The sequence below is a fragment of the Lissotriton helveticus genome, chromosome 7 (genome assembly GCF_964261635.1).
Source record: "Lissotriton helveticus chromosome 7, aLisHel1.1, whole genome shotgun sequence".
NCBI classification, from domain to species: domain Eukaryota; kingdom Metazoa; phylum Chordata; class Amphibia; order Caudata; family Salamandridae; genus Lissotriton; species Lissotriton helveticus.
The window spans coordinates 1,096,978,265-1,096,994,209 of record NC_136068.1 but is presented as its reverse complement, the minus strand read 5'-3'; the positions used below and the strand labels follow the sequence as shown (position 1 = coordinate 1,096,994,209).

General features: G+C 46.6%; 1 protein-coding gene across 1 annotated transcript in view; it reads left to right on the top strand.

Moving 5' to 3' along the window:
- The window catches only part of FAAP100 (FA core complex associated protein 100), a 308,450-nt gene that overhangs the window by 86,419 nt on the left and 206,086 nt on the right, over window positions 1-15,945 (top strand). The window contains exon 4 of the mRNA XM_078654230.1: window positions 14,907-15,841. Coding sequence (XP_078510356.1) covers window positions 14,907-15,841 — 935 coding nt within the window. The remainder of the gene's footprint in view (window positions 1-14,906; window positions 15,842-15,945) is intronic.

Genomic DNA, 15,945 nt, shown 5'->3' with positions numbered 1-15,945 from the left:
ATTGTAAAAGAGATAAAGGCAGTGGGGATAAAAAGGAAAGAACTGGAAGAAAAGAAAGACACATCAGCACAGGAGACAACGGTCAACGACTTCAAGGCACCCTCAAGCAAGGCATTGAAATTTTTCCTAGCACAGACCCCAATATACAAGACCAGGCTTAGACATCAGATAAATTGTCACCACAAGCAAAAGGAGACCAATTTTATGATGGCAGGATTGCAGGAGGGTTTCAGAATCCCATACGTGGGCTCAGAGAGGAGCAAGGAATGTAGGAATCTCAGATCAGCCACTGAACACCAAGAAGTGGTCATGCAAAAGATTGCTAAGGAATTGAGCATGGGCAGGATAGAAGTTCCCTCCTCCCAAATCTCTTAGTATCCCTACTGGGGGAGGTAGCTAAAAAGGAGCCAGGTCAATACAATCTCATTCTCCATTTGTTATTCTTAGAAGGTGACTCAGTGAACGACTAGTTAAGACAGGAAGAATGCAGTCTTTTACAGCCCAAACGATGAGGCAGTCGAACTGGTGAGGACAGTGGCAAAGGAAACTCTGATGGTAAAGATGTATATTGAATCAGCATCTAGTCTCCTACCCATGCACCCAGACAACCTCCACATATTAGCCTTCAAATTTCAGGGCAGCTACTACTGTAACAAATGCCTCCGAATGGGCTACTCCATAGCGTGCGCCTATTTTGAGATGTTCAGCACTTAGATGGTACCCTCATGAAGGAGAATTCGGAAAGCTGAGTTCTACACTACCTAGATGATTTCTTACTGGTGGAAGTCGCTGGAAAGGAGCAGTGTGACAGCATCCTCAAGGCGTTCAGAAAGATAACATACAGACCAAGGGGGAAGACTAAAGGTTCCTCAACTAGGTCGGTTTTCTTGGGCATGAAGATACACTTGAAAACTAGCGTATGCAGTTTACCAGAAGAAAAGATCAAGGCCCCATGAACCAATCTGAAGGTGGTTGGGGTAGGCGGAGGAAAACACAACCCTTGCAGAAATTCAGGAGGTACTGAGCAGGCCTAAACTTAGTGGCAAGGGTCATCCTAGTAAGTTGGATATTTGCAATGGCGGCTAATGAGGCTGGGTAAAGGGGTGCAACAAGACATGCAAGACTGGACAAGGTTTCTGGAAAAGTTCAATGGAATGTTAGTTTGAATATAGCTGTGGGTCACATCACAACAACTAGAGTTGTTCACAGACGTGGCTGCTAGCCAAGGTTTCTGGATGGCCCAAGGCAAGGCGTAGTGTGCACAGGTATGGCTGAAAAGTTGGCGGGCACAGGTGCTCACTAAGAGCATCACCATGCAGGAACGTTTCCCAATAGTGGCAGCCGGTTACATATGGAAACTGAAACTCAAAGATGATAAACTGATGCTCTCGTCAGTCAACTAGTCAGTAGTGCAGCTTATAAACGGTGGCTCTGCTAATTGCCTTTGGGTCATGTGTCTCTTGAGAAACCTGATGTGGATCCAATTAAAGTCCAATGTTGAATTCGGAGCAAGGAACATTCAAGGATTGTCTAATGCTAGAGTGAATGCCCTCTCCTCTCAAGTGGAAGAGATTGAAGGAGCTGGCACCAAGAAGCAGAGCAGCAGATTGCCCTGTTCTTCTGGGAAGTGTGGATTTTGATAAAGTAGAATTGGACTGGCTGATAGACAACTCTGTGGCATCAAAAACAGGCAAAAGCTTGGAGGCATTCAAGAAAGTGTCTAGATCGGGGAGCTAAAGGACATGATTACGGTTCAATCAGCATTGGAGTGCTTCATTGGTTGGGCATTCAAATGGGTGAATTGCAGATCATGGGCAAAAGCACAACTAGCAGCCGTAGCCCACCTTTGCAAAACTAGCCATGGCATGGACCCCACAAAAGGCTTCTACATTACGGCTGCAATGAAATACTGGGGTCACATAGAGACATGAACAGAGGACAACAAGCTGCCAAAATGACTTTGAACGATTTTCAGCGTTGTTAAGGGCCCTCGCTGTGGTATGCAGCAGCGCTTACGAGACAGTACTATTCGCAGGAACTTTGGCTATCACATTCTGTGAGGCAATATGGGTGTTGTAAAAAAACTGTAGCAGGGGATTACTGCATAATGTTGGAAGGCATGCAGCTGTGAGAGGGTTCCTTGCCATTAAAGATGAGGAAATCAAAGACTGACCAAGCAGGTAAAGGCAGAATGAGTTGTCTGGCAGCCCTTAGTGCTGCTTAGTATGCCTAACAAGGGATAACATGCAAAGGTGGCCAGAGGGTATTTTGCTGCTCCTGGTGCATCTGAATGGGTTATTTCTTAGCGGATTCATATTCACGGGGGGGGGGGGGGGTATTGCACCTAACTTTGGGGCAGGTGGGATTCCGCCACATGTGCTTCAGGACTCAGTCCTTCAGAATAGTGCCACAACGGCAATTCTTTTCAGTAGGTGATCGGGGCAACATGACAAAGACAGTTTGCTTTGTGAGATATTCATTCATAACAAGGTCAGGAAAATGGGTGATGAAAGGTAGGGCGTGGCAGCAAGAGCACAACGCAAAGGTGACGCAGATAGACATTCCGGGCATGAAAAGGGGGCACCTAGCAGGAGTCATAGAGAGACTGCAAGGCGAGCACAGCAGGCCCGGCATACTACTCATAAACCTTGGGGTAACGATTTGACAATTCTAAGCATAGGACATCTATTGAACGGCATGAAGAAGAGCCTCATAAGCAGGCGCTGTGAGTCCTGCCCCTGTCAGAGTTGCTTTCTCCGCTGTGGACTAGACGGAAAAGGGAGAAATGAATGGAGTGGGTGCAAAAACGTCTAGCTGAGCCAATTAGTCAGAAGCGATTGATGCATTGCTGTAATGCAGTGGGGCCCCAGGCCCCCATGCACATAGAAGACAACACAGACACTGGAATCAAGTTACTGGAACTGGCCAAAGCCACGTGCGCCTGGCCCCTTTTATTAGCAGAGTCACATGTCCTGTGACGCCGGAGTTGTGTGGGTGTGGAGTGCACGCCAGCCCTCGGGGAGTGGCTGGCACCACAAACACTAGAACATCCCTCATAAGGGATCCCTCACTTGAACATCCCTCACAAACTTTATTAAAACTGGAACAACAAGTCCAACGTGTGGGAGAGAATTAAATACCAACAGCAAACTCCACGGAGTCTAATCGGCTGCTTTCAGAACAAGATGATGGTACAAGTGCAGCTAGGATCACCAGTTCTACTTGGCACAGTTCAGCGGTGTACTGCGGAACCGGTCCTCCCTGGACGCAATGTGTGGAAGTTTACAACCAAAGTCTATATGCACAGTTTACTGTGACTGGGCATGCGGAGCGATAGTGAATACAGTGAATGTTATGTTTTCGCAAAGACGTTCTGGCTCCATGGACATCAAGCCTCCTACGATGGATGACATCCTGTTTATTGTTGCAGAGTCTTCGGCGAATGCAGTAATGCTTCTAACTGCAGGATGGTGAAATAATTAATGACAATATTCTCTTCACGACGCGTTCTGGTTCCTTCTGGTCTTGCTCTTCTCCAAGTGACATGCACTTTACACAGGCCTCCCTGGCCTTGTCCTACCCTAGGCCGATGCTTTCTCCTCTTCCAGCAACTAGACCTCACGTTGTGATCTCCTTCATTTCACAACCTCTCCTAGGTCTTCTTCCTTCTACTTTCGATGAATCTTCTCTGACCTCTCGCAGGTCATTTTCTCTGACGTCTTGAAGGTCATTTTATCTGACCTCTTGCAGGTCATCTTCTCTGACCTCTCGCAGGTCATCTTCTCTGACCTCTCGCAGGTCTTCTCTGACCTTTCACATCTCCACTTTGACCTCTTGCAGGTCTCTTCTCTTGCCTCTCGTAGGTCTCCTCTTCGATCTCTTGCAGGTATCTTCTCTTGAGGACGCACTCCTTGCACCTCAAGGATATGCCGTTGTGGCACTCTTCAGCCTCTATTCAGGTTGGCTTTGCATGGACTGTCACTCCCTGTGACAACCTAGACCCTCTACCTCGCCGGGCTCTCACCCTCGGGCACCAGCCCAGACAATTATCTTCACTGATCAGGTCTTCAGCGTGCTTCCGACTGTACGCCCACCTCCATCGCTTAAAGGTATTCCTGCTTCTTGGTGCCTTACACACCCGTCAGTTGCTAGCATTATGCATTGACACGGCTTGCCCGGTGTCATTGGTGGCCCTGAGACGGGTTCCCGCTGGCTACTCAGCGAGCGGACCATAGTGATTTATCCCCCCTGCAATGCCAGCCGAAAGTTTCTGATCGCCAGTGCATGGCAACGGTACTTTGTTTTTCATGACAACTCCTTCATCCGCGTTTTGAGTTGCCAGAAATCTTTGTGGTGCATTGAAGCTCAGACCTCAACATGAGAATCTGGGCATCTGGTAGATTTTAAGGTTTGAATCTCCACTGTGTTTCACAATACACACAGGCCACTGCTTCATTGAATCCCACAAGGGCCTTCTCAGGGCTTCTGTTTCCCGCTCACTTACCGTACATGCGTCTGACAACACGGTCACAAGAGTTGTACTTAGTTTTTTGTTGTTATAGATTCCGCACCGCATGTATCCCACAAGCTGCATCAGAATGCGAGACACAAAGTACAATGGACTGTAAACCACACTGTCTTCGGAAAACAAGTTGCCAGAGCACTTGCACCAGAGTGTAATGCCCAAAAACATTAATTTCTACTCTGATTTTTGAAAAAGACAATTGTGGGGTCGCTGTTAACATGTCATCCTCTAGGTGGCAGCAAAGCATAACATATCACAAGTTCATCTGTAATTCAATAGCTAACTGAAACGGTGCTTGGAGTCACTGTTTCATTTATTCATCACAGAGTAATTCGAGATCTCAAGGTAATTTAAATTTGATAACTGTAACAACAAAAAAAGCTGATGGACGGATTGCTGTGCAGAGTACAGAGATCTGGGCCTCAATCCATTTTTTTTCTTTTGCTCACCATGCCATTCCAGTTTGGACCCAGCCATATGCAAATCAGTCTTGACCTAGCTCCCCATGGGAACAGTCCAGCCCGAACTGCCAAGCTAGTTCCTCCTAGTGCTGGAAACAAGCATCCTGAGACCAGATGGGTCCAAACTCGGTAGGCATGGCGAGCAAACAAACGATGGATTTAAAACAGATCTGTGACTGGGGGGTGAATATTTGACAATGTTCAGCATTTAGGTTGACCAACCGTCCGTAAATTTCACGGATCATCCATGATTTGGACCTCACGTCCGTTGTTCATGAGGATCCCTTTTAAGGAAGCCTTTTGTCCTTAATTTTGGGGATTGCAGGGAACAGCACTGTTTCCTGCATGAAGCCTCAGCACCCTAATGGGGCCGCCTGCCACTCTTCCTGGGAGCACAAGAGCAGCCCCACCCCGTCCATTATCATTCTGTCTGCGACTGATTGCCACATACAGAATGACAATGGGCCAGTTTGGAGTGTTACTGCATGAGGTGACCTCCTCCTGCCACGGTCTAGGGCAGCGCATTCTGTCAGATGGAAGGAATGTGCAAAAACGCCCATGCTGCTACGTGAGAATCCAGTTCATTCAAAGAAGTTGGTGAAACAAGTTGAAAAGAAGGGGCTAGAGTTATTTCAGTCTCCTCGTTTAAGAAAAGTGCATTTTCAATATTATATTCAGCGAAGCCACAGTTGCTGCATTTTTATTTTATGCAACTAACAACCATTGACAAAGCCAATAGTTCTGGCTTGTTGTAGGTGTGATGTTACTTATTGTGTTATATATCTGGATGCAATGACAGAAGAGGCAAATACCAGTCCGGCGGCACACTATGCTAAGCACAGATTTTTAGCTTAGGTATTTTAAGCCACGCCCATAACTACATCAAACACCCTCTTTGGAAAGACCCTCCCCCCCTTTTTCCATCCCGCTTAAAGCCCTGGAAACAACACCATGTCACAGTCACCTCATGGCATGGCACTGTACATCATGCATGACTCATGACTTCCACTTTTTCAGACTGCATATGTGCAGGGGCATAGTGAAGCCTATCCCCACCCCTTGCTTTAGGAACTACAGCAAGGGTGAAATTCTTGATGGGCCTCTTCTGTATGCAACTCTGCAGACAAATGCTCAGCTCATGATTAATATGAAAAGGTGGGCGAGTGAGTAAGTGAAGGAATGGGTGGATGGATTAGTGAAAGGGTGAATGGATGAATGAAAGGGTGAATAGATGGCTAATGAGCGAAATGATGGATGGATGAGTGAAAGGGTGGATGGATGAGTGAAAGGGTGGATGATCGTCGCGTGAATGGGTGGATGGATGAGTGATCGGGTCAATGGATGGATTCATGAGTGGATGAGTAGAACGAAGAGTGGATGGATGGAAGGAAGGATGGCCAAGTGAAAGAGTCAATGGAGAGAGAAAGGGAGGATGGATGGATGACTGAAAAGGTAAATGGGTGTAAGGATGAGTGACTGGGTAGATGGATGAATAAGTGAAAGGATAGCTGGGTGGGTGAAAGGGTAAATGGCTGGATGGATGAGTGGATGGATGGGTGGAAAAGTGCATGGATGAGTGTACAGATGGATAGGGTGAAAGGATGGATAAGTGAAAGTGTGGATGGAGGGATGGATGAGTGAAATGATGGATGGAAGTATACATGATGGATAGGTTTGGAAATTGATGAATATGTTTGAATATAGATGGGATTACTTATATACTATTGCGCGACTTCCTCTGATGTGTCTGCAAAACGTACCTTTTGTCCCTAAGTTTTGTCCTAAATTTTGACCTCCTTTCCTGAAGTTTTGTCCTGAATTTTGACCCTTTGACCTGAATGTTTACACTCACCGTCCTGAATTTACACCCATGCCAGTTGGTCAGCATTCCGTCCGTCTACTTTTTGTGTTGCTATAATCTGATACCTGTACCATCAAGAGAAGACTTATGTTTAACCAATTCTTCTGAGGCCAAAGGCGGATAAAGAGCACAAAGATCAAAAGATCTTTACTAGTGTTTTAAAAATTCTCCCTAAAACTGGAGATTTGCCTCTCCTTGCTCATCAGCCAGCCTGTAGGAAGCGTGCACCAATGAGATGCAACCCTCATTGAGCAGTATGTGGAGGCTCAGATGAGGCGCTGCTATGAATGATGCTTCAAAGAGCTTTCTTTACCGCCAATGTGGTTTTAAGTCAACCCCCTACGGCTGTGCCAGATCAGACACCATTGGTTTGGTACCTCAGCCATCTATACCAGATACCACTGATTCAGTACCTCTGCTGTCTATATCAGATACCATTGATTCAGTAACTCCGCTGTCTATATCAGATCCAGATACTGCTGATTCGGTACCTCAGCTGTGTATAGCAGATCCAGATACCCCTAATTCGGTACCTCAGCTGTGTATTTCAGATCCAGATACCACTGATTTGGTTCCTCACAGGTGTAAGCAGATTTACATGCCTCTGATTCGGCACCCAATCTCTGTTTATACCAAATTCAGATACCACTGATGCGGTACCTCAGCCTTGTACACCAATGCCCAGTGCATTAGTACTGCCATTAATGTCTCTCCAAGGGCGGACTGGCTACTGGGCGTTTTGGCATGCTGCCGAGCTGGGGGCTAATTTAGTTGATGGAGACCTGTGTGTGCTTGTAAATAACCTAAGCAAAACGAATTTCGTTCAGTACACGCAGGTCCCCATCAACAAAATCAGCCCCTAGCTCGGCAGCATGCCAAAATGCCCGGTAGCCAGTCCAGCCCAAGTCTCCCCAAATACCAGTTGGCTCTCGTGGCACCTTCTGTATTTGCCTTCAATGCCCCAGTCGCATATGCAACGTCCCAGAGTTGGTTCATCTCAAATATTTTACACCACTCTCCAGCTGATCAAGTTTTCTAAAGACTGAAATAAACCACACTTGAAACACTGATCTTTTTGACCTTTTTTCGTCGTATTAGGCAGTTCAATTCCACATGCCGTTATTAAATTGCTGATATGGAAAGATCTCACTTAAAGCATCTAATGTAGTTGCCAATATTTGTAGAGTCCCAGTAGACAAGGCCAGCTGCATTCCTCCACCAGGCATAGTTAGGTGTTCTGTTTGTGACTGTAGGTGAGGCACCTCAGAGCGTTAACTGGATACAGATGGGATGAACATTTAACCCGTTTACCGCGGCCGTTATTTCGGCGCAGTGCGGGCGATCTAAGGAGTGGGCAGGACCGCGTCGGCCGTTGGACATTCACAGCACCAGCCAAGTAGTGCTCTGTCACGAGGGGGACCCGTACGGAAACAAGAAGAGAAACGCTATAAAGACCAGAGCTATATCGGTCTCACCTCTCTCCCTACAGCAACCCGAAAACTGGAACCGGGCAGAAACAACACTCTTCCGCCCGGACGATGAAGCCGGACCATGTTTCTTTAACTGGGCCGAGTTTGAGGAAGGCCCCGCCCCCCAGGACGTCACAGAGTCGCACCCGCCAAAACCCGGACGCGAGGACAGGGAGGTGTGTCCTACACCTGAAGGAGAACGCGAGCGGGGAGAAGTTGCCAAGCTGAACGAAAGGAGTCCGCTGAAAAAGGAACAGAGCGGAGAGGAACCCTATCGACGTACGACAGAGCCAGGAGGCCAACGATACGGCGCATCGCCCAGCCACACGTCAGGAGACGCGTTGCTCACTCAGGTACGGGTGCGCATCTCGGGTTGGGCTGGGAGGAAGGGTTTTAAACACCCGTAATTACACCGGCGTTAAACCCAATCACTCCCTTTTCCCGAGCACTACCGGCACGGAGCACCGACCTGCTTGTTTTGTTATTGTGTGGTTTTGGGCACCGTGTGACTCCTCACTACCCTTCCCTACCACTGATTATAGTGGGACCCCTGACTGAAACCAAGTCTTTTGTTTTTTTTAATCTGTACTCCGGACCGGCGACTGGCCCCGTGAGCACACTGGAGTGGAGGAAAAGAGGAAAATCCCTTCTGAGAGGACGCCTATCCCCCGACAAGGAACAAGAAGCGATCCTACCTTATTACAGATACAGCCCTAGGCGAAAGAAATTGTTAAAGCCAATAAAAACCATGTTAACACCACCTAAAGTCTCAGAGAGTTCCTCTAACCAGCTAACATGCTCGCGACGGCCGACGGGAGCACGGAAGGTGTTAACTGTGCTGGTGGTCCTAAGACTAGTTAGTTTTCAAGTTAGACTGGCTAACTGTGCTCTACTAAATTGGAAAATGATTCAGACCTCTTTTGGGGTTTTGGTACAGCGAAACCTTCCTACTGCAAAACTGTAGCCCCCGCTCCTCCATCGCCCCCCCCACCCATTTAGAGGTGGGAAACCACTGACTGTGTGGGAGTGGAGCTGGCATGCAAACACTGGCTGTAGTCTATTCCATACCGGGCCACTACCTTTAGCCGATTGGGAGGTCCGACTTATTGAGGGAAGACCTCGCAGTGCAGAATTTGCCAACTTAGGTCCTCTATTTGAGGCAGGGAAAATCAATAATGACCACAAAAAGCACAGAGAAAATGTGTTTTTGAGAAGCAAAGAAGAATGGGGAGTGGACCAAGGTGTCATGGCGACTCACCGAGCATTCATTTCTGATGAAGGGGCTTCTGCCATGTAATCAAGGGCACTTGTGAAAGAAATGACCAACAGAGCTGGGCAGATCTTTCTAAAGAGAGATTCCTAAAAAGACTGTTTGTAAAAAGGATTGTACATGCAAGGGTGAGATGAGTTTGCTGAGGAATTGCCTGTCAAATTGTAGCACTACTGAATGGTTTGGCAGAGAAGGGAAACATCCTTTACAACGCAACTTTTACCACGGAGTGCCTTTACGATGCAACTTTCACAACGCAAACCATTACAACGCATTGCGCTGGGGGGCGCTCTAGGAGAGGGAATAAGTTTAATTTACTATCCAACACCTTCCCTAGTGTCCACGGGGACTGGAGTTGGAATAGTAAATTAAACTATTCACTATCCAGCACCCCAAAGCGCTATGCGTTGTAAAGGTTTGCGTTGTAAAAACCGCGTTGTAAAGGCATGCGTGGTAAAAGCATGCATTGTAATGTCATACATCCGGCAGAGAATGCGCCTAAATGCATGCATTAGACAGCATGACAAGATGCCAATCACTGCTTCAATCTTGTTGTTTACCCCACCAAGCCCAGGGTAGATTATTGGCCCTCTTTTGGATGAAGCCGTTTTCTTTAACCCAACTTTTTATGCAGTGTAAGAACTGTTGTAACTACTGACAATTCTTTATTGGTTATTTCCAAATTAACACAACATAAGCTTTCCAATTCCGTTCCTCTTTTTTGTCCAGGCATAGAGATATGCACGTAATTCCCATCATTTTGCAGCTCAAAGCGTCCATTGACATTCCTTTCTAAGAACAGTAAAGGAAGTCCAGTTGGTATGAATGGAAAAGGTTTTGCATTTCCTCTGATAAACAAGTCTCTATGTCCAGAACTGACTTACTTGTTGGACCTGAATTGTCCACTCAGCCAGCTCCCTGCAGGGTCCAGGATCTCCTCTCAAAGTCAGCATTTAAAATGAACTACCGAGAGTCCTTCGGCTTTCTCAGAAGGGAGACAAGTTTTGGTTTACTTTTTCTAAACTCCCCACTATCTATCCCCACTTGCTCATCTGTGTATCCTGAACCCATGGATTTAGTAACCTGTGAAGATAGAATCTTTAGAATTATTTTCCCATTCTACGATTGTGGGGGACTTCTACTCAAGATGATCCGCTTTTGTGAAGGGGACAGGGCGGGAGCCTCTGAGACATGCTTCCCCTTACTACTTTAATGAATTTCAGGAAGCGGAGTATTTTATATTTTCAAACTTCACTAGCATTTTACAATGAAGTCATATATGGGACTGGCTGTCAAAAGTCATCCTGGAAGATGCTTAAATCCTCATTTTTGTTTGGCCACTGCATTGCTGATTTGTAAGGGGAAGAGTCTGAGGAACATTATTAGTACCATTTTCTGTAATGTTGCTTCACGTCTCAGACTGTTCCTGCAGTACCTCATCTACAAAATTAAAGGATCCAAACTTTTCCTTAACTCTATGCTTGGCTGATGTGGTTGATGTCTGTACAAGACGTAAATATCCACTTCAGTTCTGCAAACCTTTTTTCATCTTGACCTCTTGATAACTGTCAAGAAATAAATACTTGTGCCTGCTCTGTCCTCAAGTCACCAGGTACTTCTGGACACAAAGGTCTGCCAGGCACTTCCACTATCAGAGCAATTCTTAGTCCTGTGTTACACTAACGCAAGAGGTAACATATCCACTTGGTGAATCCATTTTCTAATGTTATCTTTCATCCTAGCAGTACCGAGTGGCAGAAATCACAAGATAGGCTCAGAATCATTTTTTGGATATTCTAATGAGACAAAAGGCTTGCAGTCTTGAAATATCTCATGCCAGGTGCAGTGAACGAGGTTTCTCTGGAGGGAGGGTTTTCAACAAAGTGCTCCTTTTCAGACATCAGACCGGGAGATCCATACTAATATTATAAAGAGAGAGCCCAAACCTTTGAGGCAGGTAATCTCAGTAACCACAGCACCAATCACAACACGCAATACAGCGTTGGAAAGGGCAGTTGCAGCAGAAGGACATAGGCTATGCAGACGGCCACCATATACATTTAAAAGGTAAAAGAACCGTGCCAGCAAAGTAGTCCCTTGTGGGCGTGTCTGCGTTCTGCTGTGGGTGTGTGCTGGGGTGTGACAAATGCTGGAGGCGCGTGGTACGTTCCGCCCTTCATTCCATGTGAGTCGTAATTGCGCCGCATCAAGGGGCACGCTGGGGGCGTGACACGCTGGGGGCGTGACACGCTGGGGCCGTGACAAACGCTGTGGGCGTGTGTCCGCACTGTGGGTGTGTGTCCACCCTTCATGCCTTGTGAAGCGCCAATTACACAATTGCGCCGCATCAAGGGGCACGCTGGGGGTGTGACAAACTCTGGGGGCGTGTGCGACGTTCCGCACTTCATGCCATCTGGGTCGTACATTAATCAGATCGTCTGCTGTGGCCGTGTGCTGGGGGCGTCACAAAGGCGTTCACCTCGAAGCGTGGTAAGTAACCATTCGCAAGACTCCCTTGGGGGACTGCCCGTTGTCTCACACATACTGGGGGTGCCGAATGCAGTGTGTGCCTTGGCCTGGGTGCGTCTGAAAGGGCCGAACGCAATGTGTGGCTTGGCCTGGGTGCACTCGGGCCGAAGAGCATCGGTGTGGGTCATAAAAAAATAAGAATAGCGGGAAACAATCATTCAAGACTCACACAATTCTAATTGTTAGACGGTCGACGCTGGCTCTCAAGCGGGGGCACACGCGACTGAGCGTGTCTGCGGGGACAATTACTGCAGCCTCTCATGCGCGCTGTTACTGAACTATCACATTAAACCAAATTGCACGCGCCTGCTAACATCAGCCAGGGCTGTAGCCGGGCTCAGGCGGCGGATCACTACACTAATTACATGCGCCTGCTAACATGAACCAGGCCTGCAGCTGGGCCTCAAGCGGGGGGACACGCGCCTGCTAACATGAACCAGGGCTGCAGCTGGGCCTCAAGCAGGGGAACACGCGAATGACCGTATCTGAATACACACATTACACACATTCTATTTCATACCCGGACAACGTCGGGACAGGCTGCTAGTATTTATATAATTAGATTCCTCCAGATACAGATGAATCTCAACAAACATGTCCCTCTCAGAAAGGGATCTTGCATATCAATGCAGTGAGCGATGTTTTTAGCATTAATATAGTCCTTTACGCAGCAGCATGGCACAGGTCTTTAGGCATCTACAGCAAAAGGCAGTGGAGCAAATTTTGCTATCTATCACAGAACTTTAGAACTGGGATACTTTCAGGGAAACCGTGTGGACTATAAGTCAAGTAGACCGCTCTCGTCTCCTATCAAATAGTCTCTTCCACTTGCTGTAATAAATAGGCTTCTTCTACTCCCCATTGAAGTGTTTGCACATTTTCTGAGCTACACATCAGGGTTGGAAAAAGCCAGGGCTTACCATGGAGGGTGATATCCTCCTCTAGTGAAGAGGAGTATTTCTCTGCTGCTCGTTCTCTCTCCGGCTGTCAGCCAGTGTCAAGTTTCACAACTTCTTCCAGTGCCCCATGATTGTCATTGTTATGGGCCAAACAGATCTATTTTTTGAGCAAGTTAGTGATAGTTCCTGCTTATTTTAATTAAAATGTAAGAAAAAGACCTTTTGTCACAGATGAACCCATCCATTTCCAAAACTGCTTGAATTTGAGAGTCCGACACCCAACCTATTAAATCGTCATATGGCCAGCATGCCTTTTTACCAGGAAGCCATACAGCCGTAGGTGGTTCTGCCTGTGCTCTAGGTGTCAGGCAGCAATGTTTATCCTCATTGCTGTGCTATTGATTCCAAAATAGTCTTGCTCCCATGACTTACAAGAGCAATAGAGTCATGTAAAGCATATCTTACTGTTAAAGGGGCGTTCAGGAGAATTTCATATTAATTCTATGCATTTAACAAAAAGATGTATTGAAGGCACTTCGCTGTCCTTTTCTGGTTATTTTAACTTGTGGGAAAACTCCAACCGGTTTATCATCCTACCATAGTTGTCAGTGGAATAGACCACAAGCCATTCGATCCTGTGACACCTCATGCAAAGCTATTATGTGGAAACATCTTTTATAGCAGCAGTTGCTTTAGTCCTTGGAATTAGATAGCTGCAGGTTATCATGACTGAAAATAATTTTTCTTTTTTTAATGAGAAATGAGAGGATTCTACAAAATGCTTCTTTTTGCGAAAAGTTGTCTCAGTTTTACTTGAATCAAGACTTTTATTTGCCTTTTTTTCCGAATAACAATGAATACAATAGTGAATTTTATTATTCGCCTTTTTTTAATCCTCCCTGTTACACACAAAGACATTTTTTTGCATTTAGGAGAGCTCCCCATTTTTAATTAGAAAGGTCTCAACTGTTCTGCCTGCATTTAAAGTTGTTTGCTTTTAAATGGGTGCTGCTGTCAACTAGGGAGCAATCAGTGCTGCCATAGTTTGTTGAATTGTTTCTCATATTTTAGGAAGCTGTTTCTTCATGCTGCCTCTGAAGAGTGTTCATGACGGGTACCGAGGGCAAACGCTGCTGGTATCTTGTTTCAGTGGCAGGTCCTAACAGTGCAATCACTACTTGGGGAACCCTTCATGCCTTCAGTAAATGTCTTGCCTTGGACAGCAGCTTCGGTTCCTTATGGAAAGTGTCTTACTCTTTTGAACATTTTCAGCTAGACTAAAGTCATGGTTTCTGTCTCCTACATTAATTCATGCTATTAAATATTCCTAAAGGTAGCACTTAAGAGCCTAGGATACAAAAAATGTAAAGGCTGCTCACATACATGACTACTGTATTCTTAGTCTTCTACCCCTTTTCTTGATACAACTCTTTCCATTTTCTCGACCTCTTTCTCTCTGTGAATAGCCCCACCGTGCAGACATAGAGAAGGGGACAGAGGTGGTGATGGGGGCTGAAGGTAAGTGAAGGAGACACAGCCTGTCAGCTGCCCACTCTTGGGTTTCTAGCTTCACTTTTAAGCTTTGTACAAATGCACGGTGTCTTGCTCCAGGACGGGACATCCCTAATGTGTGACTGATGGGGGCTGCAGGACTAAGGATTCAGGTGTTACTGTGGAGAATAACTTTCGGCTCTCATTCGCAGTTCGTTTATGCCTAGGAATCCATGCTGGGGGCGATGCTGTCTGGCAGACCTACCATTTCATAAAACGTTCAAAACATGCAGATTCTGTTTTAGAAAATATCTTAATCCATAATTTATATGCGTTTCATTTACCTTGCTTGATGAATGATGCTTGTGCTGGATTTCTTAGTATTTCTTATTTATTTAAAGGTCTTCGAAAGAACCAGATCTTGACCGAAGTGGAGGAAGCTGCCCTCCCATTGTTCACACCGTGGGCTCAGAAGACTGCATTTTGACAGACTCCACCATTTGCACGTTCACAATAGTGAATGGCATCCTGGTGACTGTGTCCAAGTGGCCAGGCAGATGGAGGATTCAGAAATTTCAAAGCGATCCTGGACATCAACAAACTGTAAACTATCAGCCAATTGGGGAAGTGGACATTCCAACTTACTTCAAATCGGAAGTCGATGAAACAAAAATGGAATTGCGTTTTCTTCCTTTCCTGTGCTGCCTGGCTCCTTGTGGAAGCAAACCACCTGACAAGGACCTCGCTCACAGTAGACTCTTCATGGTGGAAGCTCCCCTTTTCAGTCTTCTTTTTGGAGTTGATGCTGCCATGGTGCATTCTCCCATGGTTCTTTGTGGGTTCCCAGATGGACGTTTGTGCTGCATTCCTCTGAAGACGGTGGCAGTTCATAGTCTGAAAAGTGTCTGCCCTTCAGTTCAAGACCACCCTTCAGGGCCACAACTTCTCCTCTACCACTTGGAGCAGCCAGTTGTTCACATCGGGGCTTTGAGGCGGCATCCTGGAGAAGGTGATGGTGGGCACCAAGAGTCCACCTCTGCAGGCTTGAGTTCTGTCTGCATCGTTGCCATAGGACATCAAGGCAAGTGTGTGACTGTGACTGCCGGTATGAAAGAAGGGGCGCCTGTTCTCGTTTTTAAGGAGTATCACCTCGGAGGACCCATCATTAGTGGCATCTGCAGTGGCAGCAGCCTGTACTACAGTACCCCTTCTAGCGTCTTCGCCGTGCACAAATCATCCGAAGACTGGAAGACCGAGAGACTGCCTGCTTTGCTGCCTGTGAACTTGAACATCTGCAGTGCTGCTGCCATGACCGTCACTCCCAGGACTCCAGGAGGTACAGTATGATGCAGTGCACTAACTTGAGAAGTTGAGAGTGTATTTGGGAAGTGTTCAGTCAGTCCCTCGTTGTACTAGCTTCCTGTGACAAACATTACGTTT